Genomic DNA, 18,200 nt, shown 5'->3' on the forward strand with positions numbered 1-18,200 from the left:
GTTTCTTGTGAGTATATACACTTCACTGCCGATGTGGGGGGGCGCCACCTAAAATCTTGCCTAGGGCGCCAGATTGGTTAGGGCCGGGCCTGGGTGAGAGGATAGAAGATTTAAACATAAAATAGAATAAAAAAACAAACAACAAATGTGGAAACACGCATTTTTTCAATGTTTCTTATAGAAAAATAAAAACATTGAAAATAAAATAAAAACATATAATGGCATACAAGTCATTAGTTGAAGATCATTCACATCCGCAGGGTGGCAGTATTGCACTAATAAGGTTCGCATCCGCGGTTAAACAACAAAGCAGAAGAGTATTCTTTATCAATCCTCCCCACCGCTAGAGGGCGACAAAACGAGCAGCGGTGTGACGGCAGGAAACCGTACAGCCGCAGAAGAAGCGTCAAAGCGGATGGCTGTCATGTGTGCGGACGGTCAGCTGACGAGTCCGGCTCTCTTCTGATGTTTACTGAGTTGATTCTCTCGTAAACTCGCCATTGGTTAATGAATGCGGCGCTATGCTTGGCCGAGGAGAGCAATGGTAGTCGTCAACTCGGTGCTCAAGCTGCTCCAGAGGCAGACGTACACCTGTCTGTCCCACCGTTATGGACTCTACCTCTGCTTCGGAGGCATCGTCCTCATGATTGTGTCTGCTTTCCAGTTCGGAGAGGTGAGGGAGAACAACCTTCATTTGGGTAAAAGTGCTGCTGTCTCCTAGTCTTGTCTCCCAACAGCTCACCCCGCCAAACTCCACTCAGAAAAAGGACATTTAAGCACAAACCTTGACGAAACATCTATTTTGCGCCTTTAATATATATTCTTTGGTGTTCGTTGCCTCGAGCAAGTTCCTCTTTCGAATTCTGAACTGTAATAGTTGACTTAAATGCTTTCTTCCTTCCTCATAATGATATCTAACAACTACTGCACCCATACAGTAGGGTCACGTGGGAGCTGGAGCCTACCCCAGTTGGTGTGACACACTCTTGTAAAGTCATTTTATGTGACAGAGATATTTTTGTTTTTTATTTTATTTTTAATGTTTTCATTTTATTTTTTGGAGACGGCGTGGCGCCAGCAACCTGAGGGTTCCTGGTTCAATCCCCACCTTCTACCAACCTCGTCACGTTCCTTGAGCGAGACACTTCACCCTTGCTCCTGATGGGTCGTGGTTAGCGCCTTGCATGGTAGCTCCCGCCATCAGTGTGTGAATGTGGAAATAGTGTCAAAGCGCTTTGAGTACCTTGAAGGTAGAAAAGCGCTATACAAGTATAACCCATTTACCATTTAAAAAAAAGTGGGGCAGCACGGTGGTACAGGGGTTAGTGCATGTGCCTCACAATATGAAGGTCCTGAGTAGTCCTGAGTTCAATCCCAGGCTCGGGATCTTTCTGTGTCTAGTTTGCATGTTCTCCCCGTGACTGCGTGGCTTCCTCCCACCGCCAAAAACATGCACCTGGGGATAGGTTGATTGGCAACACTAAATTGGCCCTAGTGTGTGAATGTTGTCTGTCTATCTGTTAGACCCTGCAATGAGGTGGCGACTTGTCCAGGGTGTACCCCGCCTTCCGCCCGAATGCAGCTAAGATAGGCTCCAGCACCCCCCGCGACTCCAAAAGGGACAAGCGGTAGAAGATGGATGGATGGATGGATATTTTATTTTTAAAATAATTTTTTATTATTTTTATAATATGCTATTTATTTTGATAGTTTTAAAAACGTCATCGATGTAGATGTACGTATGCTAGGATTAAGGTTGTCACGATACCAGAATGTCATTAGTCGATACCGATTCCTAGGAATATCCACAGTTCTCAATACCACGATAACGATAAAAAAACAAAAACAAGCCTATGTACTTTTAAATTCAAAACTTTATTGAAAAGTGTTTCAAAATGTCAAGTATTTAAGATCACTGTGCAACAGCATCTTTTAAATATCAGTATGAGCTGCAAAGCGGTAACTATACATTTAAAAAAGAACAGCAGTGTTGTATAACCTCCCAGGATATCAAAACAAGCATTACTGTGCTTCTAAATATGATCATAAATAACAACAATAGTCAACCACATTACATTATTCGTTTGTATCCAGCTTCCGCCATTCTAGTCACAGCCGTTGTGTCCTTGGGCAAGACACTTCACCCACCTTGCTCCTAAAGGGTCAGCGCCTCGCCATCCGTGTGTAAATGTGTGTGAATAGATGAATGTAATGTATAATGGAATGCGCTTTAGGTATCATTTCAGGTGTAGTAAAGTGCAATATAGATACAGACCATTCACCATTTTACAATTTAAAAAGAACAGCAGTGGCGTGGACCTTTCAAGTATATAAAACAAATAATATTGTTAAAACAAATAATATTGTTAACATTTGTTCAAGATGGTGGTAGTGTGACATCATAATGTCCTTTTTAATTAAATAGGCTAGCCCAAACATGTATTTAAAGACAAATCTTTGTGTTTTTATATTCGTTACTACTGCACCCATACCACTTGTCCACATTAGGATCACGTGGGAGCTGGAGCCTACCCCAGCTGGTGTGACACACTCTGGACGAAGGTTGTCTCGATACCAGAATGTCACTAGTCGATACCGATTCCTAGGAATATCCACAATTCTCAATACTTACTCAATACCACGATAACAATAAAAAAAACACGCCTTTGTACTTTTAAATTCAAAACTTTATTGAAAAGTGTTTAAAAATGTCAAGTACTTGAGATCACTGTGCAACAGCATCTTTTGAATATCAGTATGAGCTGCAAAGTGGTAACTATACATTTAAAAAAGAACAGCAGTGTTGTATAACCTCCCAGGATATCAAAACAAGCATTACTGTGCTTCTAAATATGATCATAAATAACAATAGTCAAGCTTCCGCCATTCTAGTCACAGCCGTTGTGTCCTTGGGCAAGACGCTTCACCCACCTTGCTCCTAAAGGGTCAGCGCCTCGCCATCCGTGTGTAAATGTGTGTGAATAGATGAATGTAATGTATAATGGAATGCGCTTTAGGTATCATTTCAGGTGTAGTAAAGTGCAATATAGATACAGACCATTCACCATTTTACAATTTAAAAAGAACAGCAGTGGTGTGGACCTTTCAAGTATATAAAACAAACAATATTGTTGAATATTTGTTCAAGATGGTGGTAGTGTGACATGATAATGTCCTTTTTAATTAAATAGGCTAGCCCAAACATGTATTTAAAGACACATCTTTGTGTTTTTATATTCGTTATTAGTGTCTACATTTCAGCCTTTTTACAAAATGGTAAAATTATTATTGTTTTTTTATTTATTTTTTCTACAAAGTGCCATAAAAAAGAGGCGTGTTCAACAAATAGCCCGCAGGCCACACTTTGCCTTCCTGTTGAAATAAGTAAAGCAGTGGTGTTCAAAGTGTTGCAGATTGACGGAAGAGTGTCTCTAACCTGTTTTCTTAGCACTTGTGGAAGTGATAATGTTGGCTTGCACACTGTGGTAATGCACACTCCATGGCTTTTGGTGTCGGATCTACGCTTTCACTCACGTAGCAAATGACTGCTTGTATTTGATTAACAAAAAAAATGTGTGACATAAAATACACCTTTTTTTGACTTTTAATATATACCTCTTACTTGCTAAATATAGCAACAAAGTGGCTAAAGTGCATCCCAGATCATTTTTGCTACGTCTTATTCTCTGACACACCTATAGTTATGCCGCATTCACACACTTCCATTATCGTTTGTTTATGAGCAAGGGTGAACCAAAAGCGCCCACATTTGTGACAAGCTTCCACAAATAAGTGAATTTATAGAAACACTGGATAATTGTTTTTCAGCCAGCGGGCATTCCTCTTTAGCGCTGACTCAGTGCTCAAGCACCGAGAATTGATGTGGCTCGCTGAGGACAAAGTGTTAGGTACTGACAATACCAAAAAATAGGTATAAGGGGTGTAATGGTATTGTAGATACCACAATATTTTAGTTTCAAAGTCTTCAGAATAATACTGTGACGCGTGACAGTACTATGTAGTTTTTTTCTAGAACTTTAGCGTTGTTTTGGTCTGAAAATACACTACATGATGGCCCAGAATCCTCTGCGCAGCGCAGGGGTTGAAAGGTGAGGGTTGTGGAACGCTGTTAGCAGGAAGTGAAGTGTGTTCGTAGTCGATGAAGGAAATAGTTTTTTGGACATTTCCTGAAATGTCATCAAAATCCATCCATAACTGTTTAGTTAGGTTGCTACCAAACACAAACAAACCCTGGCGAAAACTGTGCATTTTTGGCGGAGGTAAGAAAGTCTTTGTACTACATAGCAAAGTGCACCACTTAAGTCTCAAGTGTTTCCAAAACGACAGAGCCAGTCGCTCACCTCGCACCGCGCGGAGGGAAATAACCAAAAGAAAAACGTACACCCACCCGGGTAAATATGAGGAAACTGAAAAACTACTTGATAAATCCTCAATCCATCTATTCATTTTCTACCTCTTGTCTCTCTCGATGCCTCGGGCGGGCTAGAGCTTATAAGCACTCGTGCGCAAGGCAGGTTACACCCTGGACAACTCGCCAACTTATAAACTATCACCCAGAAAATATATTCAAAGCCAGTGAAGCTAAACATCAGTTTGTGAGGTATTTACATTATTAAAAAATAAATTGTTTGTCAACTTTTCTGAGAAACAGCATTTTCTAAACTGATATAGGAATGTCCACTGTGGAAGACACTGCTTATCAGAAAGTAAAAGTGGAAAGACACTAAAGTCAACATTATTCTTTTACACTGGATGTTTACATTGTCACTTTAAAGTTTTTTTATATTTTAGCTTGAAACAGTGGATGTTCCTGCACAATTATCTGCATTTAAGAATACATGTTGTGATAAATGTAATTAGAACATTTTAGCATTATGTTTGTGTTCAATAAAGTAAGTGTATTTATCCTAAACAATCTTGCCACTTTTTAAGCCTTTTTTAATTTTTTTACCTTTATTTTTACCTATACCACAGTAATATCGTACCGTGGTCTTAATACCATGATAATATTGTTGTGTGATATTTTGATACCACTACATCACAGGTATTGATGTATTTTTTGCATGACTGTATCAATGTATCAGTACTTTTATTAATCCTACCCTGGACTGATCTACAGTTAGTCACAGCACACACATAGATGAAACATTCTCACCTATGAATAGTTCAGAGTCTCCAATTAACCCAGCATGTTTGTGTTTTGGGATGTGGCTTAAAGCCGGAGTACCTGGAAAAACCTGTGTGAAATTTGCCTTCCTTATCATTCTAAACAATAAAATACTATTATAATACATAAAAACTATAACAGACAAAAACAATTGCAGCACAAACAAATGGGACACGTCTAGAATATTTTGAAAAGGTGGAGAGCGGGGTTGGTTATCAATGATAAAACAACATAAAAACTAATTGTCAGACATTAATTTTGTAGCACAAACAAATGAGACACGTTTGGGAGATTTTGACTGGGGTGACTGGTTATGAATAATTACACGGTAACATAAAAACTACAATAGACAAAAAAATTGCACTACAAATGAATGGAACACGTTTTGGGTAGGTTTTGACAATGTGGTATGAAAAGGGGTAGTATTAAATAAGCTCTACTTTTCGGACATGCTGTAATGAAACGACTGGAAATATGTGATGCATTACATTGTAATTGTATGGTATGCATGTTCGAAAATAAACTGGAACTGAACTAAACTGAATCATGATACACGCATCACATCATGCTATCGTTAGTACAACTACATCTATACACTGTTGAGCTAGCTGTGTACAAACAAAAGTGTAATGAAATGTGCGCTAATACTTTACATACACTGAAATATGATTGTTCATGTTTTTCGGTCAGTACAGATTGTTGTCCTATTGCGATGTGTTTTGCTCTTGACGCAGTAGCTATCTTACAGCTAATGCCATAGCATGCCGCCACAAGGCGATGTGTTACTACGGTAGAAAAAGAGTTTCTCAGTGTTGACTCTTACAATAAAATTGTTGCTACAGCTTGGTTATTATACAGGTTACGGAACGTAAATGAATTACTGTTGGCGTTTTTGGATGCATTTTTAAAGTGACATAGAGACTTAGACTTATTGCTCCCGTTTGCTGCATTGCTAGAACGAGCCAATTTATACAAGTTAGAATGCTTAAAAAAAACAAAAAACTTCTTGTCTCTCATAAGGATTGTGAACAATAGGCAAAATTTCCCCCAAAAAGTGCAGTTCCCCTTTAAAAAGCGTAACGACACAAAGGAACATTTTTACAGCACAAATATAACACAAATAATTTATTATTTTAAGATTTGCAATGGTAAGAAGGGCTAACTTTACATAGGTAAACTCCACGCAGATATTTCTGGATTGTTGTGTTGATTTAATTGCTCTCTACGTACAGGTTGTAGTGGAGTGGAGCAGAGACCAGTATCATGTCCTTTTTGACTCCTACAGGGACAACTTGGGTGGTAAATCCTTTCAAAGCAGGTGAGGGGACATGTTATGCTTAAATATGCACTGCCCGCTGGTATTTGGATGAGATCGAAATTCATTCTCTTTTAGGCTCTGTCTGCCCATGCCCATTGATGTGGTCTACACATGGGTGAATGGCACCGACACGGCACTGCTGAGAGAACTGAAGGCCGTGAGAGAGAAACTGGCAGAAGAACAACGGGCTCTAAGGTACAGCTCAGCGTTCTGAGACAGATTATTGCTATTTTCTCAGCGTTCTCAGATTATGCAATTTTTTTCCACGCAGGGAACGTCTGGGGAAAAATGCAAGCGAGACGACAGAAGAGCCAAAAGACAGGTGATTCGGAATGACCGCTTGTCATTGCAGTTTAGTAAAAATGCTTCATGCCTGGATGTATTGGTCCGCCTTTACACAGAGCGAAGCTGGAATGTCTGCTGTCTCACTGTATCGTCGCGCCTATGCTGGCGCTGGATCCCGCTCTGCCAGCCAACGCCAGCGTCAAGGAGCTGCCGTCTCTGATGCCTTCGCTCTCGGCCGCCAAGGAACTGCTGCGGCTCAACAAGCCCGTCCACCCGTCCACCGCCACCTCCGTGCTCGTCTTCCATTCTCAGTCTGAAGGTAAGAACAAGCAACGCTTAGCATTTTACCCACCGTTTTTTTTTTCAGGAAAATTACTCCTGTACTCATTATATATTATTTATCCTTATCCTGCAGCCGAAAAAGCCTACAGCGATGCGTTCAAGGAAGACCAGAAATTCTCAGTGTCCAGATGTTACCTGGTGAGTAGGATTGCACGGTATAGCTAAGCCTGGGTCGTTAACAAATTTTGCTAGACGATATATTAACCTACAAATTATTGCTGATAAGCGATATTATTGTCAACATTATTTTGAGACCAAATTAACCTCTAATGAAATAATACATAATAATAATGCAAGTGTACCCTTTCTAATGCAATAAACTTGTATTTCTCATGTACTTTAACATTGTAAATGTAATTTTAACTTTTAAATATCCAAGTAAAATAAAACAAACAAATAATAAAATAAAATATAGTCTGTCTGTTACCAAAATGTTTACCTGAATAAAATCCCAACCAAAAGCAATAGAAAATGTTCTGTTTCTTTCATATACACCCCCCGCTATATATTTTCAACAAATAAGTCTGATCTACAAAATTTGCAGGCAGCATACCCCTTCCCCTTCGAGCTGTCCTGGATGAACTGAAATTATTTTTTCCAATTATTTTGGAACTTGCAAGCGTACTTCTTCTTCTTACTCGTCGTCGCCATGTCCCTTCTTCGTTCTTTTGCTTCGTCTCTGTTATGTTTTTGGACATTACTACTTGCCGTAGTTTTGAAGCAATGCATAATGGGAATCCGGATGTTGTGTGTCAGTGTATTAACGTGCCGGCTGGAATAAACACACGCTGAGAAATAGCTCCGTGCCTGCCTACTTTAAGGGTTATAGATCAACCTATGGATAACGGAGACATATATAATAGTCTCCTTTTCAGGTGAGAGAGGACACTAAAGGCAGTGCCTTTAAGGCACTCCCCCGATATTGTTGTCCGGGTGGAAATCGGGAGAAATTCGGGGGAATGGTAGCCCCGGGAGATTTTCGGGAGGGGCACTGAAATTCGAGAGTCTCCCGGGAAAATCGGAAGGGTTGGCAAGTATGTGTGCCGAGTGTGAAATTTGGTGTTGGAGGACTTATGGTGTGGGGTTATTTTTCAGGAGTTGGGCTTGGCCCTTTAGTTTTAGTGAAAGGAACTTTGAATGCTCCAGGATACCAAAACATTTTGGACAATTCCATGCTACCAACCTTGTGGGAACAGTTTGGAGCGGGCCCCTTCCGTTTCCAACAGGACTGTGCACCAGTGCACAAAGCAAGGTCCATAAAGACATGGATGACAGAGTCTGGTGTGGATGAACTTGACTGGCCTGCACAGAGTCCTGACCTGAACCCAATAAATAAATAAATGATAAATGGGTTATACTTGTATAGCGCTTTTCTACCTTCAAGGTACTCAAAGCGCTTCTGACAGTATTTCCACATTCACCCATTCACACACACATTCACACACTGATGGCGGGAGCTGCCATGCAAGGCGCTAACCAGCAGCCATCAGGATAGAACACCTTTAGGATGAATTAGAACGAAGACTTAAAGCCAGGCCTTCTCGACCAACATCAGTGTGTGACCACTAATGCGCTTTTGGAAGAATGGTGGAAAATTCCTATAAACACACTCGCAACCTTGTGGAAAGCCTTCCCAGAAGAGTTGAAGCTGTAATAGCTGCAAAAGGTGGACCGACATCATATTGAACCCTATGGGTTAGGAATGGGATGGCACTTCAAGTTGATATGTGAGTCAAGGCAAGTGGCCAAATACTTTTGGCAATATAGTGTATATTGTGTTATATATTGTTATCGCAGGTGACTGCAATATATTTTGCGATATAGATTTTAGGCTATATTGCTATTGGTTAGTTTTCAATTGTCACGCGATCTATAAAAAATGTCAGCATTTAATCATGGCCTCCTCGTGGTCTTCATATCCAGACGACAGACAAAGAGGCTCCAGGTCTGATCCGCATGCAGACGCTGGCCTACCTCAGCGGCTTCCCAGGGTCCTTCAAGGAGACGGAGCAGTTGCGAGCCAAACTACCCTCCTTTGTCACCGACAAGATAAAGCAGGTAAGATGTCTTTTACAAATATTTGTTTGTTGTATTACCATATCAAATGTGTCCTGAAAAAATACTGGAAAGGCTTTACACACATCATTTAAAAGTGGTGTGTTTTTGTATGCAGTGGTACCTCGCTCATTTCTGTTAGTGGCCCTTTTTTTTTTTTTATAGAAAAAAGATTTGCAGTAATGTAAGGGGGGAAATTTGCCAGCCTGTCTTTCTAATCTTCCTTTTCCAAATGCCTCTGGTTTAGGTCATTAGTACCAAAGTTCCCTCGAAAGTGCGCGCATGCACAGTTGCACATTGCTCACGTGTCCTCTGCGCACAGCTAATCAATGCCGCACACAAAATAAAATCCAATCTGAACTCTAAACAAAATAAACACATAATTTGTTCTGTGGGATTTTGCAATGCAACTGTGAGACAGGTGACATCAAGCGGCTTTAACAGATAAAACAATGTGTCAACATTGTTCAATTATTGTAACATCTGTCAAGATACTTTAAGGAGGACAGGAATTCCAACGATCACTTTATTGAGCAAAACTGTTTATGAAACGTAATGAAAACTAAAAATGAGTAATACGGTAAATAATACATATTGCCCACTAACGGTTGCACTATGTATAGATCATTATTAAAGAGGTGTATTTGGGATCTGAATAAGTCTTGAAAATGTGAAATCAAACCATTGAGGCGTGGCAAAGATATTTATAAAACAATCTTGCCTTCCTTTATGCGAGCTATTTGGAATTTGCACAACTTGTTGTTTGTCTAACGTGACGTAGGCGGATAGCTCCATATATGGTAAAGATTTACCTAAAGAGCTTAGCGCGAGTCCACCATTATAGTCCGACGTTGTAGTCAATAAGCTCCTTCTTTTTTCTCTATTCTCTTGTTGTGGGGCAGACTGGCTCATACATGCACATGCATCCTCTGCTATTGCCAATTCTAATACAAAGTAGTGTACAGTTGTAATTTATATCTGTCAGTAGACCTGATATGAAAGCGCTAAAAATTTCAACATGGCTGACGAGGAAAAGATATAGTCAAAGTGTAGGCACGTAAATAAGACTGCACACAAAACGGCGTATCCTGAAGAAACGGTCAGAAAACGGCTTGAAGATGGTCCAAAAAATTATCTGTGCATAATTTTGACCCAAGAACCACTATTATATGTTATGTAGACCACAAGGAAGTGTTTAGATGTAGAAAAAAATCAGAATATGACTCTTTTAAAACAAAAACACTATCATAACACCCATATTGCACACCAAGAAAAAAGCAGATCACAGTACGCTAATCACGTAAGTGTGTTTTAAAATCTTATGGCTGTAGGTAGAAATGACCTGCTGTAGCTCTCCTTCCTGCTCTGTGGATGTAACAGTCTAATGCTGAAGGAGCTACTCAGGGCCGCCGCAGTGTTGTGCATGGCGTGAGAGGGATGCTTAGTGATGCTTTGGTCAACATTGTGCTTAGATTATGTTTTACAGACCATCTTTAAGCCGCCTTTCTGACTGTCTCCTCAGAATGTACTGTCTTAATAATTTGCCGAAGTCCTCCAAGCCAAGCCCCTTTCAACTGCGTCTTCTCCCCGTCAGCCATGTTGTAGCTTTTAGTGCTTCCATATGGAGTCTCCTGACAGATATACATTAGGAATTATACACTTCTTTGTATTTGAAATGGCAGTAGCGGAAGATTTTAGCATGCATGTGTATGTACGAGCCAGAGAAAAAAAAGAAGGCACTTATTTACCATCGTTTTGGACTACACCTGAATAAAAATGGCAGCCTCACGCAAAGCTCTTTGGATACATTTCTACCATATTATGGAGCTATCCGCTGACGTAACTAAAGCTAGAAGGAAATATTTGTTTTATAAATATCTGCCATGCCTCCATGTTTCACATTTTTGGGACTTATGGGGATCCCAAATACACGGAAACAGGTACAAACAGTAAGTAAGAGTTGGTTTTGTATACTAGGGCCCCTTTCGGACAAACTGAACAGTCAAGTTGCAATCGATTAAATGCCCCAAGAACACAGAAAATATATTTAGGACACACATCACTGGGCAAATATTAATACTTATGTTACATTATCATTATTAGGGTTTTGTTTAGCATGATTATGCTGATCCTCCTGACCACACTGACGTTCACCTAAGAAACAGAACTCCAGCAGATGGCAGAGTTGCACATTGCAAACAACATCCCTTGGCATTGGTAGAGTTTTAAGTCTCTACCACAAGGTGTCGCCCTCAGGCGGCCTCTAAGAAATTATCTTGTTTTTTTTGTTTTTTTAACAATATACAGGAATGCAATCCAGGGAAAAGCTCTTCCCAAATGTCTCCTCTTTCTTGGATGGGAGTTTTTTTGATATAGTTATGTTGTGACCGGAATAAAGAGCTCCCTTTTTTTAAAACTCTGCGTGGTGCATCTAATAATTTTCTCCAATAAGAACTCTGCTTTTTATTTGGAGTGGAGAGGAATGTGACTAATGAGCGATCCGGCAGACTATTAGTGAGCCGACCAGTAAAATGCCGGAAAAATCGATTAGCGCAGACGGCAGGCCAGTCAGATTACTGGTCTATATCTTGCTCTGCAGAAGCAGAAATGTTATGGAATGGTTATTTTTTGTGCTCAGACCTTCCCAAAAAGGACATGGTCAGGAATTTCTTAATGGTTTCGTCATTAGAATGGATCTTAATCAGTCTGACGTTTTCCTCACAGTTGTGTTCTGATTGCGTTATCATCCTTGGATGTCTGTGGCGTTGTATTGTAAAAAAATAAAAAAATAAAAAATAAAAAAAAGTTAAAGTACCAATGATTGTCAGATCGGTAGGTCGTGAGTTCAAACCCCGGCCGAGTCATACCAAAGACTATAAAAATAGGACCCATTACCTCCCTGCTTGGCACTCAGCATCAAGGGTTGGAATTGCGGGTTAAATCACCAAAATGATTCCCGGGCGTGGCCATCGCTGCTGCTCACTGCTCCCCTCACTTCCCAGCCGGTGAACAAGGAGATGGGTCAAATGCAGAGGTTAATTTCACTACACCTACTGTGTGTGTCCCGCCATGTCTTGCAGAATAATGCTGTCATTAGTAGAGTAAAAACTAAAGAAGGATCTTCTATGTGCGTGATGACATGTAGATTAACAGCATGTCCATCGAGGCGCAGTTGTCACTCTTGTCTCCAGGTTTTAATGTCATGTGATAGCAGCCGTGGGGACGTTACCTAAGCTACCATAACAGGAGTTAGTTTTACAACTGTTTGGAGTGGAGCGGCGCCACTGGAAGGTCATCCTTTCCCCCATTTTCAACCGCTTGTGCCAACTCCTGACCTTACCTGTTTGTTCCACGCCAAGGTCCAAGCAGCGCTAGCCCACCCTTTGGGCATTTTAGCATGGGCGGGACGGTGTGGGGCAGCCAAGTGGTGTTTCCTGGTGTCGCCAGGCTGATTCTGTGAAAGATGGATGATGATGATGGGCACAGAGTGTAGGAGAGGCTCAGTGCTGAGAGATGGCCCATATTTATAGCTGCTATTGCACCAAGCGCCATGGTGATGAAAGACCCTCCTGCGCCGCCCGCATGCTTGTTGATGTGTTTGTTTACCTTTTCATTTTATTTTGTGTTGGATAGGCTTGTCGAAAATGTGTTACGTGTTTGTACCGTTTGTGTGCACTGTGTACTAGGGCTGGGTATTTGCAAGGAATTTACCACGTGTTACGGTATTTGAGTTGCGAGACAATACAGTTTTGCAATATATTGCAATATTCTACATACGGTATTTTAAATGCATCTTAAAATACAAGTTGTACATACGTACACTTATTGGAAAAACTGAGCCTTTAACGATTTAATTCAAATGATCCATTTACAGTAATCCCTTGTTTATCGCTGTTAATTGGATCCAGGGCTGACTGTCGCAAAGGAATGTCCACCAAGTCTGAATTATTCATTAGAAATCAAATATTTACCGTACATAGCTAAAGCATACAAAACTGTTTTATTATCTTCTAAATACAGATTTTATCATTTTGAAAGCCCTATAGACATGAAATAACACCCTTGTGTCACCTTTACACTCGTTTAATCTGATATAGTAATGCCTATTAGTGGCCCTGATACCAAACAGCGTTCTCTGATTGGTTTGGTCTCCTTTAGTTGCCAATAATACTGTAGTATTCATATTTTTAGTTTAGCCATTTTATGTTTGAAAATGTTTAATTTAGGCCTAGAATATGTTTTAAAAAATTGTCTGAGATAGCGTGAACATGCAAACTTTGAAGTGGGATCTGGTCAGGGATGATTGTATTGTATAATGTACAGAAAGTGGATCAATTTTCTTTACACCTAAAAAAACCTTCCATCTACCTTTTAAACTTTATATAACAAGAAAACATGACGTTATTGAATTTTGGGTGTTGGTTTAATTTTGTACAGCAGCGCGTGCGTGCGTGCCGCCTAAAACACATACCTACATACTAGAGATGCGCGGATAGGCAATTATTTCATCCGCAACCGCATCAGAAAGTCGTCAACCATCCGCCATCCACCCGATGTAACATTTGATCAGAACCGCACCCGCCCGTTGTTATATATCTAATATAGACGATGCAAGGCATTAGTGAGGTTATAAAGCTTTTGCCTGTTAAAGAAAGGAGACTGATCCAATGCAGCACAGACATTCGCGTGCCACGCTGTCACGACCCAGACGCACACCAGTGCGCAATCATATGGGAGCCGCGCTGAGCGCACCTCCAAGCATGGCTCGCTGCCGGCGACGGCCGGGTATGGGCCCGACGCTCCAGCGCCATCCATTATCAGGGCTAGTTGATTCGGCAGGTGGGTTGTTACACACTCCTTAGCGGGTTCCGACTTCCATGGCCACCGTCCTGCTGTCTATATCAACCAGGGTGAGCCCCACCCCTTTCGTGAGTGCACTGCGCGCGGAGTGACCCCTGTTACGCGCCCCCGGCAACAGGGGTGGCGGGCAGGTAAGCTGCGCGGGCGGAGCGCGCGGAGTGACCCCTGTTACGAGCCCCCGGCCACGGGGGTGGCGGGCAGGTAAGCTGCTTACCTGCTGCGTGTGACGCCGGCCGCGGCGAAGGCGGACGAGGCGGGGTGTCGGTGCGGTGGGCGCGGTGGTGACCCTGGACGTGCGTCGGGCCCTTCTCGCGGATCGCCTCAGCTACGGCTCCCGGTGGGGCCCTCTCGGGGGAAGGGGCCTCGGTCCCGGACCCCGGCGAGGCGTCCCTTCTCCGCTCCGTAAAAGTGTCCATCTCTTTTTTTTTTTTTCTTCTGTTGTGGCATATGCAGCAGGTGCCTGCTCGTTTTTCGTATGTGGGTAACAACATTTAACTATGTATATATATTTCCGAATTGGTTTAACTGCCACCCGCCTGAATCTATTTAAAATCTAATTTTTTTTTATTTCAACCGCCCGACCCGACCCGACCCGCGGATAAAATCAAATTTTTTTAAATTTCATCCGCCCGATCCGCGGATAATCCGCGGACTCCGCGGTTGTGCCCGCAAACCGCGCATCTCTACTACATACATACACTCATACCTCGCTATAGTTTAGTGTCGACGAAGGTTGCTGCCGGAGTAACCAGCATGCCTTGCGTGCACTTTTTAAAATATGTGTTTATTGTTAGCGCCTTGTCGTTGTTACCCACATATAATGATAGTTCGTTGTTGTTGTTGTTGTTTATTAATTGAAAAACTAATCGATAGATTTCCTGATTACTAAAATAATCAATAGCTGCAACCCTATTCATGATGCAGTAAATTGAATGATGTGGACATATTTGCTACTGGATACTTTCTAATACGCTTTTACCTTGGAGACTTTGTATGTTTAAGTAATATGCAACTATTATTATTTAAATACTTGTTTATATTGACAAATGTGCTGTTTTAGACTGCAATATCGTTCAATTAAGGACACTTATCGCGTATGTCTAGCTTGTGTGCTATTGTCTGCTTAGTTGTTGTGTAGCTTCTAACTCCTATTAGCCTATAACCTACCATGTTTACATTTTGTAGATGACTTGACTAATATAGAAGAAAATACCAACCATGTGTGCTTATTGGAGGACATTTAGATGTTAAATGGCTTTCCAGTTTAGCACAAGTAAACAGGCTGCAGGACTGCTTGTATCAGAGATTTAACATTCAAGGCAATATAATCCGATATCAATATAGGATTGGGACAGCCCTAATGTAAAGTAAACACCCCTGCCTCGCGCCTTAAGAGATGCGCTGACAGCTCGACACTCGTCTCTCAATCTGCGGACTCTAGTTCAATTCCCGGGCACAGTGGAGGGGGCGGAACCAGGCAGGTTACAAGTTCTGTTTAATAACCATCTGTCTGTTTGTCAAACCAGTTGTTGGCTATCATTTGCAAATTGCCTTCCATCTGCCTATGACTATGCAGAGTAACAATGTCATCTACTGTACAGAATTGTAACTACAAGTCACTGAGACAGTCCCATTATAATGTGTTTGTGAGTGAGGGCAAGCCATTAAAAAAGTTTTTTCTGTGACGGTCCAAATGTATCTGTGGCCACCACAAATAAACAAATGCATATTCATATTTTGTTTAAGTGTGTACCTCGTGTGAATCGTGTGTGTATATAATGTGTACCTTAATTGTGCTGTGAGGTGTTGTGTGTGCTGTTTGCCTCGTTTGTGTACTTGTGTGTGCGTGTGCGTGTGCGTGTGCGTGTGCGTGTGTGTGTGTGCGTAAGACTGTTTACACTGGCTCACGACGGAGCCTGCGCTTAGAGCTATAATAGAGATGCAATGTGATCCGGGCCCGTATGAGACCCAACTGATCCTGGCCGAAAAAGGAGGCGAGTGGAGGAGGTAGCAGCTCATGTTAGACATTCGATGATGGAGTGAGAAAAGCGGCAAGCGCTTCTTGATGGGAGGGGAAGGGTAGCACACTCATACACGCACGCTCACACACACACACGCTATGTGTGGTCTTGATGACATCACATAGTTTCCAATCCAAATACAACCACACACACTTCTCTTCATTGCTTGTCCGTCTCAAAGTTAGAAAATGAACACCATGTTTAATTCAACACACTGCTTTTCACTCATTGAATGTGATCAAAGAAAGACACTACAATGACTTACTTGATAGTTGTATAGAAATAAACACAATACATTTTTTTCAAAAGTGTAACTTTAATTGTGTCCTTTTCAGTTTGAGTTGTACTCGGAGGCCAGCATCGCTCTGCTCCACCTGAAAAGCCCGCAGGACTTTACTGATCTCATGCAAAAGGCCAAGAAGAACCTGACATTGGACGGGAAGGAGCTCACCATTAGCCCCGCCTACCTCTTCTGGGACCTGACCGCTATCTCGCAGGTAACGAAAAATCGGGCCGGCAAACTTTAAAGAGTCTTTCCAACATGCCGTCAATATTTGACTGTCCAGTCCAAGCAGGATGAAGACGTCTCAGCCAGCCGCTTCGAGGACAACGAGGAGCTGCGCTATTCTCTGCGCTCCGTGGAGAGACACGCTCCCTGGGTGCGACACGTCTTCATCGTCACTAACGGGCAGATTCCCTCTTGGCTCAACCTGGATAACCCTCGCGTTTCAGTTGTCACACATCAGGTACAATCGAAACCGTCAAACTTTCACAAGACCAGTGAGCCTGACGAGTGCTTTACACTTATTGGGTTTTATTATAACCTTTTACTTTTAACCAGGGTAGCCCTATATCACACGCTGTGAGTAGGGCCATGCAATCTGTGGGGGTCTCCGTTTTGCCTGCATATAGGGCGGTATAGCTCGGTTGGTAGAGTGGCCGTACCAGCAACTTGAGGGTTGCAGGTTCGATCCCCGCTTCCGCCATCCTAGTCACTGCCGTTGTGTCCTTGGGCAAGACACTTTACCCACCTGCTCCCAGTGCCACCCACACTGGTTGAAATGTAACTTAGATATTGGGTTTCACTATGTAAAGCGCTTTGAGTCACTAGAGAAAAGAGCTATATAAATATAATTCAATTCACACTTCACTTCATATAAAATGTAAATTAATGAACGACTGGGCACTTCATATGAAATTTAACGCAAACATATCCATATTTCTTTTCTGCTTCATCATTTATAAGAAAATAATGGCAAATTTACTTCAAGATTGCCACTGCGCAAAGCATTAGTGCTGGTCGTGAAAGACAGCAGTACTGGGTTCGATCACCGGTTGGAGCCTATTTTTAAACTGCTGAGCTGACGAGTCCAGCCGATACTTACGGCGACTGTGTCCCATTGTTTACATTAGATTGTACTCATGTAAAATATCCCCTCAAACGGGATGCATGCTCTGGGAGACACAATTACATTTGCTCATTCTTTCTTACACACACTGAGAGCAAGCTGGCATCCACATCTATCCACAGTGCGAAGACGCTTGAAAGATACTAAAAAAATGCACAAATTCTCCTCCACGTACCATTATCACTGGAAGACTGGAGTAAAAGGAATAGTTACTAGGAGTGTAAATTATTGGGCACCTAACGATTCGATCCGATTCCTAGGGTGACGATTCGATTCAGAATTGATTCTTGATTCAAACACATTTTTGCAATGTATTATTTAGTATGATTATTAATTACTTAAAGCAGGTTACAGGTTAGAAAAGCTCCTTCTGGTTGCATGGAGATGGCCAACAAACATTTTTTAAATAGTTATGTAAGAAAAATATTTAATTTAATTTTTTTTTTTTTTTTTTTTTTAATTATGAATCAATATAGAATCGAGATGAATAAGAGTCGCAATTTGGAATTGAATCGATTTTTGTGCACCCTACTACACACGCACACACTGAGCAGGATGACACAGGAAGCTAAAAACCGTTCAAACCGCTAAAGCTTCATTGTAAATAGGAGGGATCAATCCAGACGGCGATACTAACAACATGACTGCAAATTATAAGCTGCTTCTCTTGGACTGATTTTGGGTGTGTGCACATGCTGCAGGTGTGTTCGTGTAAACAAGGC

At 41.6% G+C, this 18,200-nt stretch overlaps 1 protein-coding gene across 3 annotated transcripts in view; it reads left to right on the top strand.

The window, feature by feature from the left end:
* The first annotated feature begins 382 nt into the window (after positions 1–382).
* Positions 383–18,200, top strand: part of gnptab (N-acetylglucosamine-1-phosphate transferase subunits alpha and beta) — a 29,433-nt gene continuing 11,615 nt past the window's right edge. For 2 of the 3 annotated variants that reach the window (XM_061959554.1, XM_061959556.1), the window contains exons 1-9: positions 383–673; positions 6,421–6,506; positions 6,582–6,701; positions 6,778–6,828; positions 6,908–7,110; positions 7,207–7,271; positions 9,057–9,191; positions 16,405–16,566; positions 16,636–16,815. In XM_061959554.1, coding sequence (XP_061815538.1) covers positions 512–673; positions 6,421–6,506; positions 6,582–6,701; positions 6,778–6,828; positions 6,908–7,110; positions 7,207–7,271; positions 9,057–9,191; positions 16,405–16,566; positions 16,636–16,815 — 1,164 coding nt within the window. In that variant the 5' untranslated portion in view covers positions 383–511. The remainder of the gene's footprint in view (positions 674–6,420; positions 6,507–6,581; positions 6,702–6,777; positions 6,829–6,907; positions 7,111–7,206; positions 7,272–9,056; positions 9,192–16,404; positions 16,567–16,635; positions 16,816–18,200) is intronic. The other variant, XM_061959555.1, reaches the window with a different exon arrangement.

Source organism: Nerophis lumbriciformis, linkage group LG05 (genome assembly GCF_033978685.3).
Source record: "Nerophis lumbriciformis linkage group LG05, RoL_Nlum_v2.1, whole genome shotgun sequence".
NCBI classification, from domain to species: Eukaryota; Metazoa; Chordata; class Actinopteri; order Syngnathiformes; family Syngnathidae; genus Nerophis; species Nerophis lumbriciformis.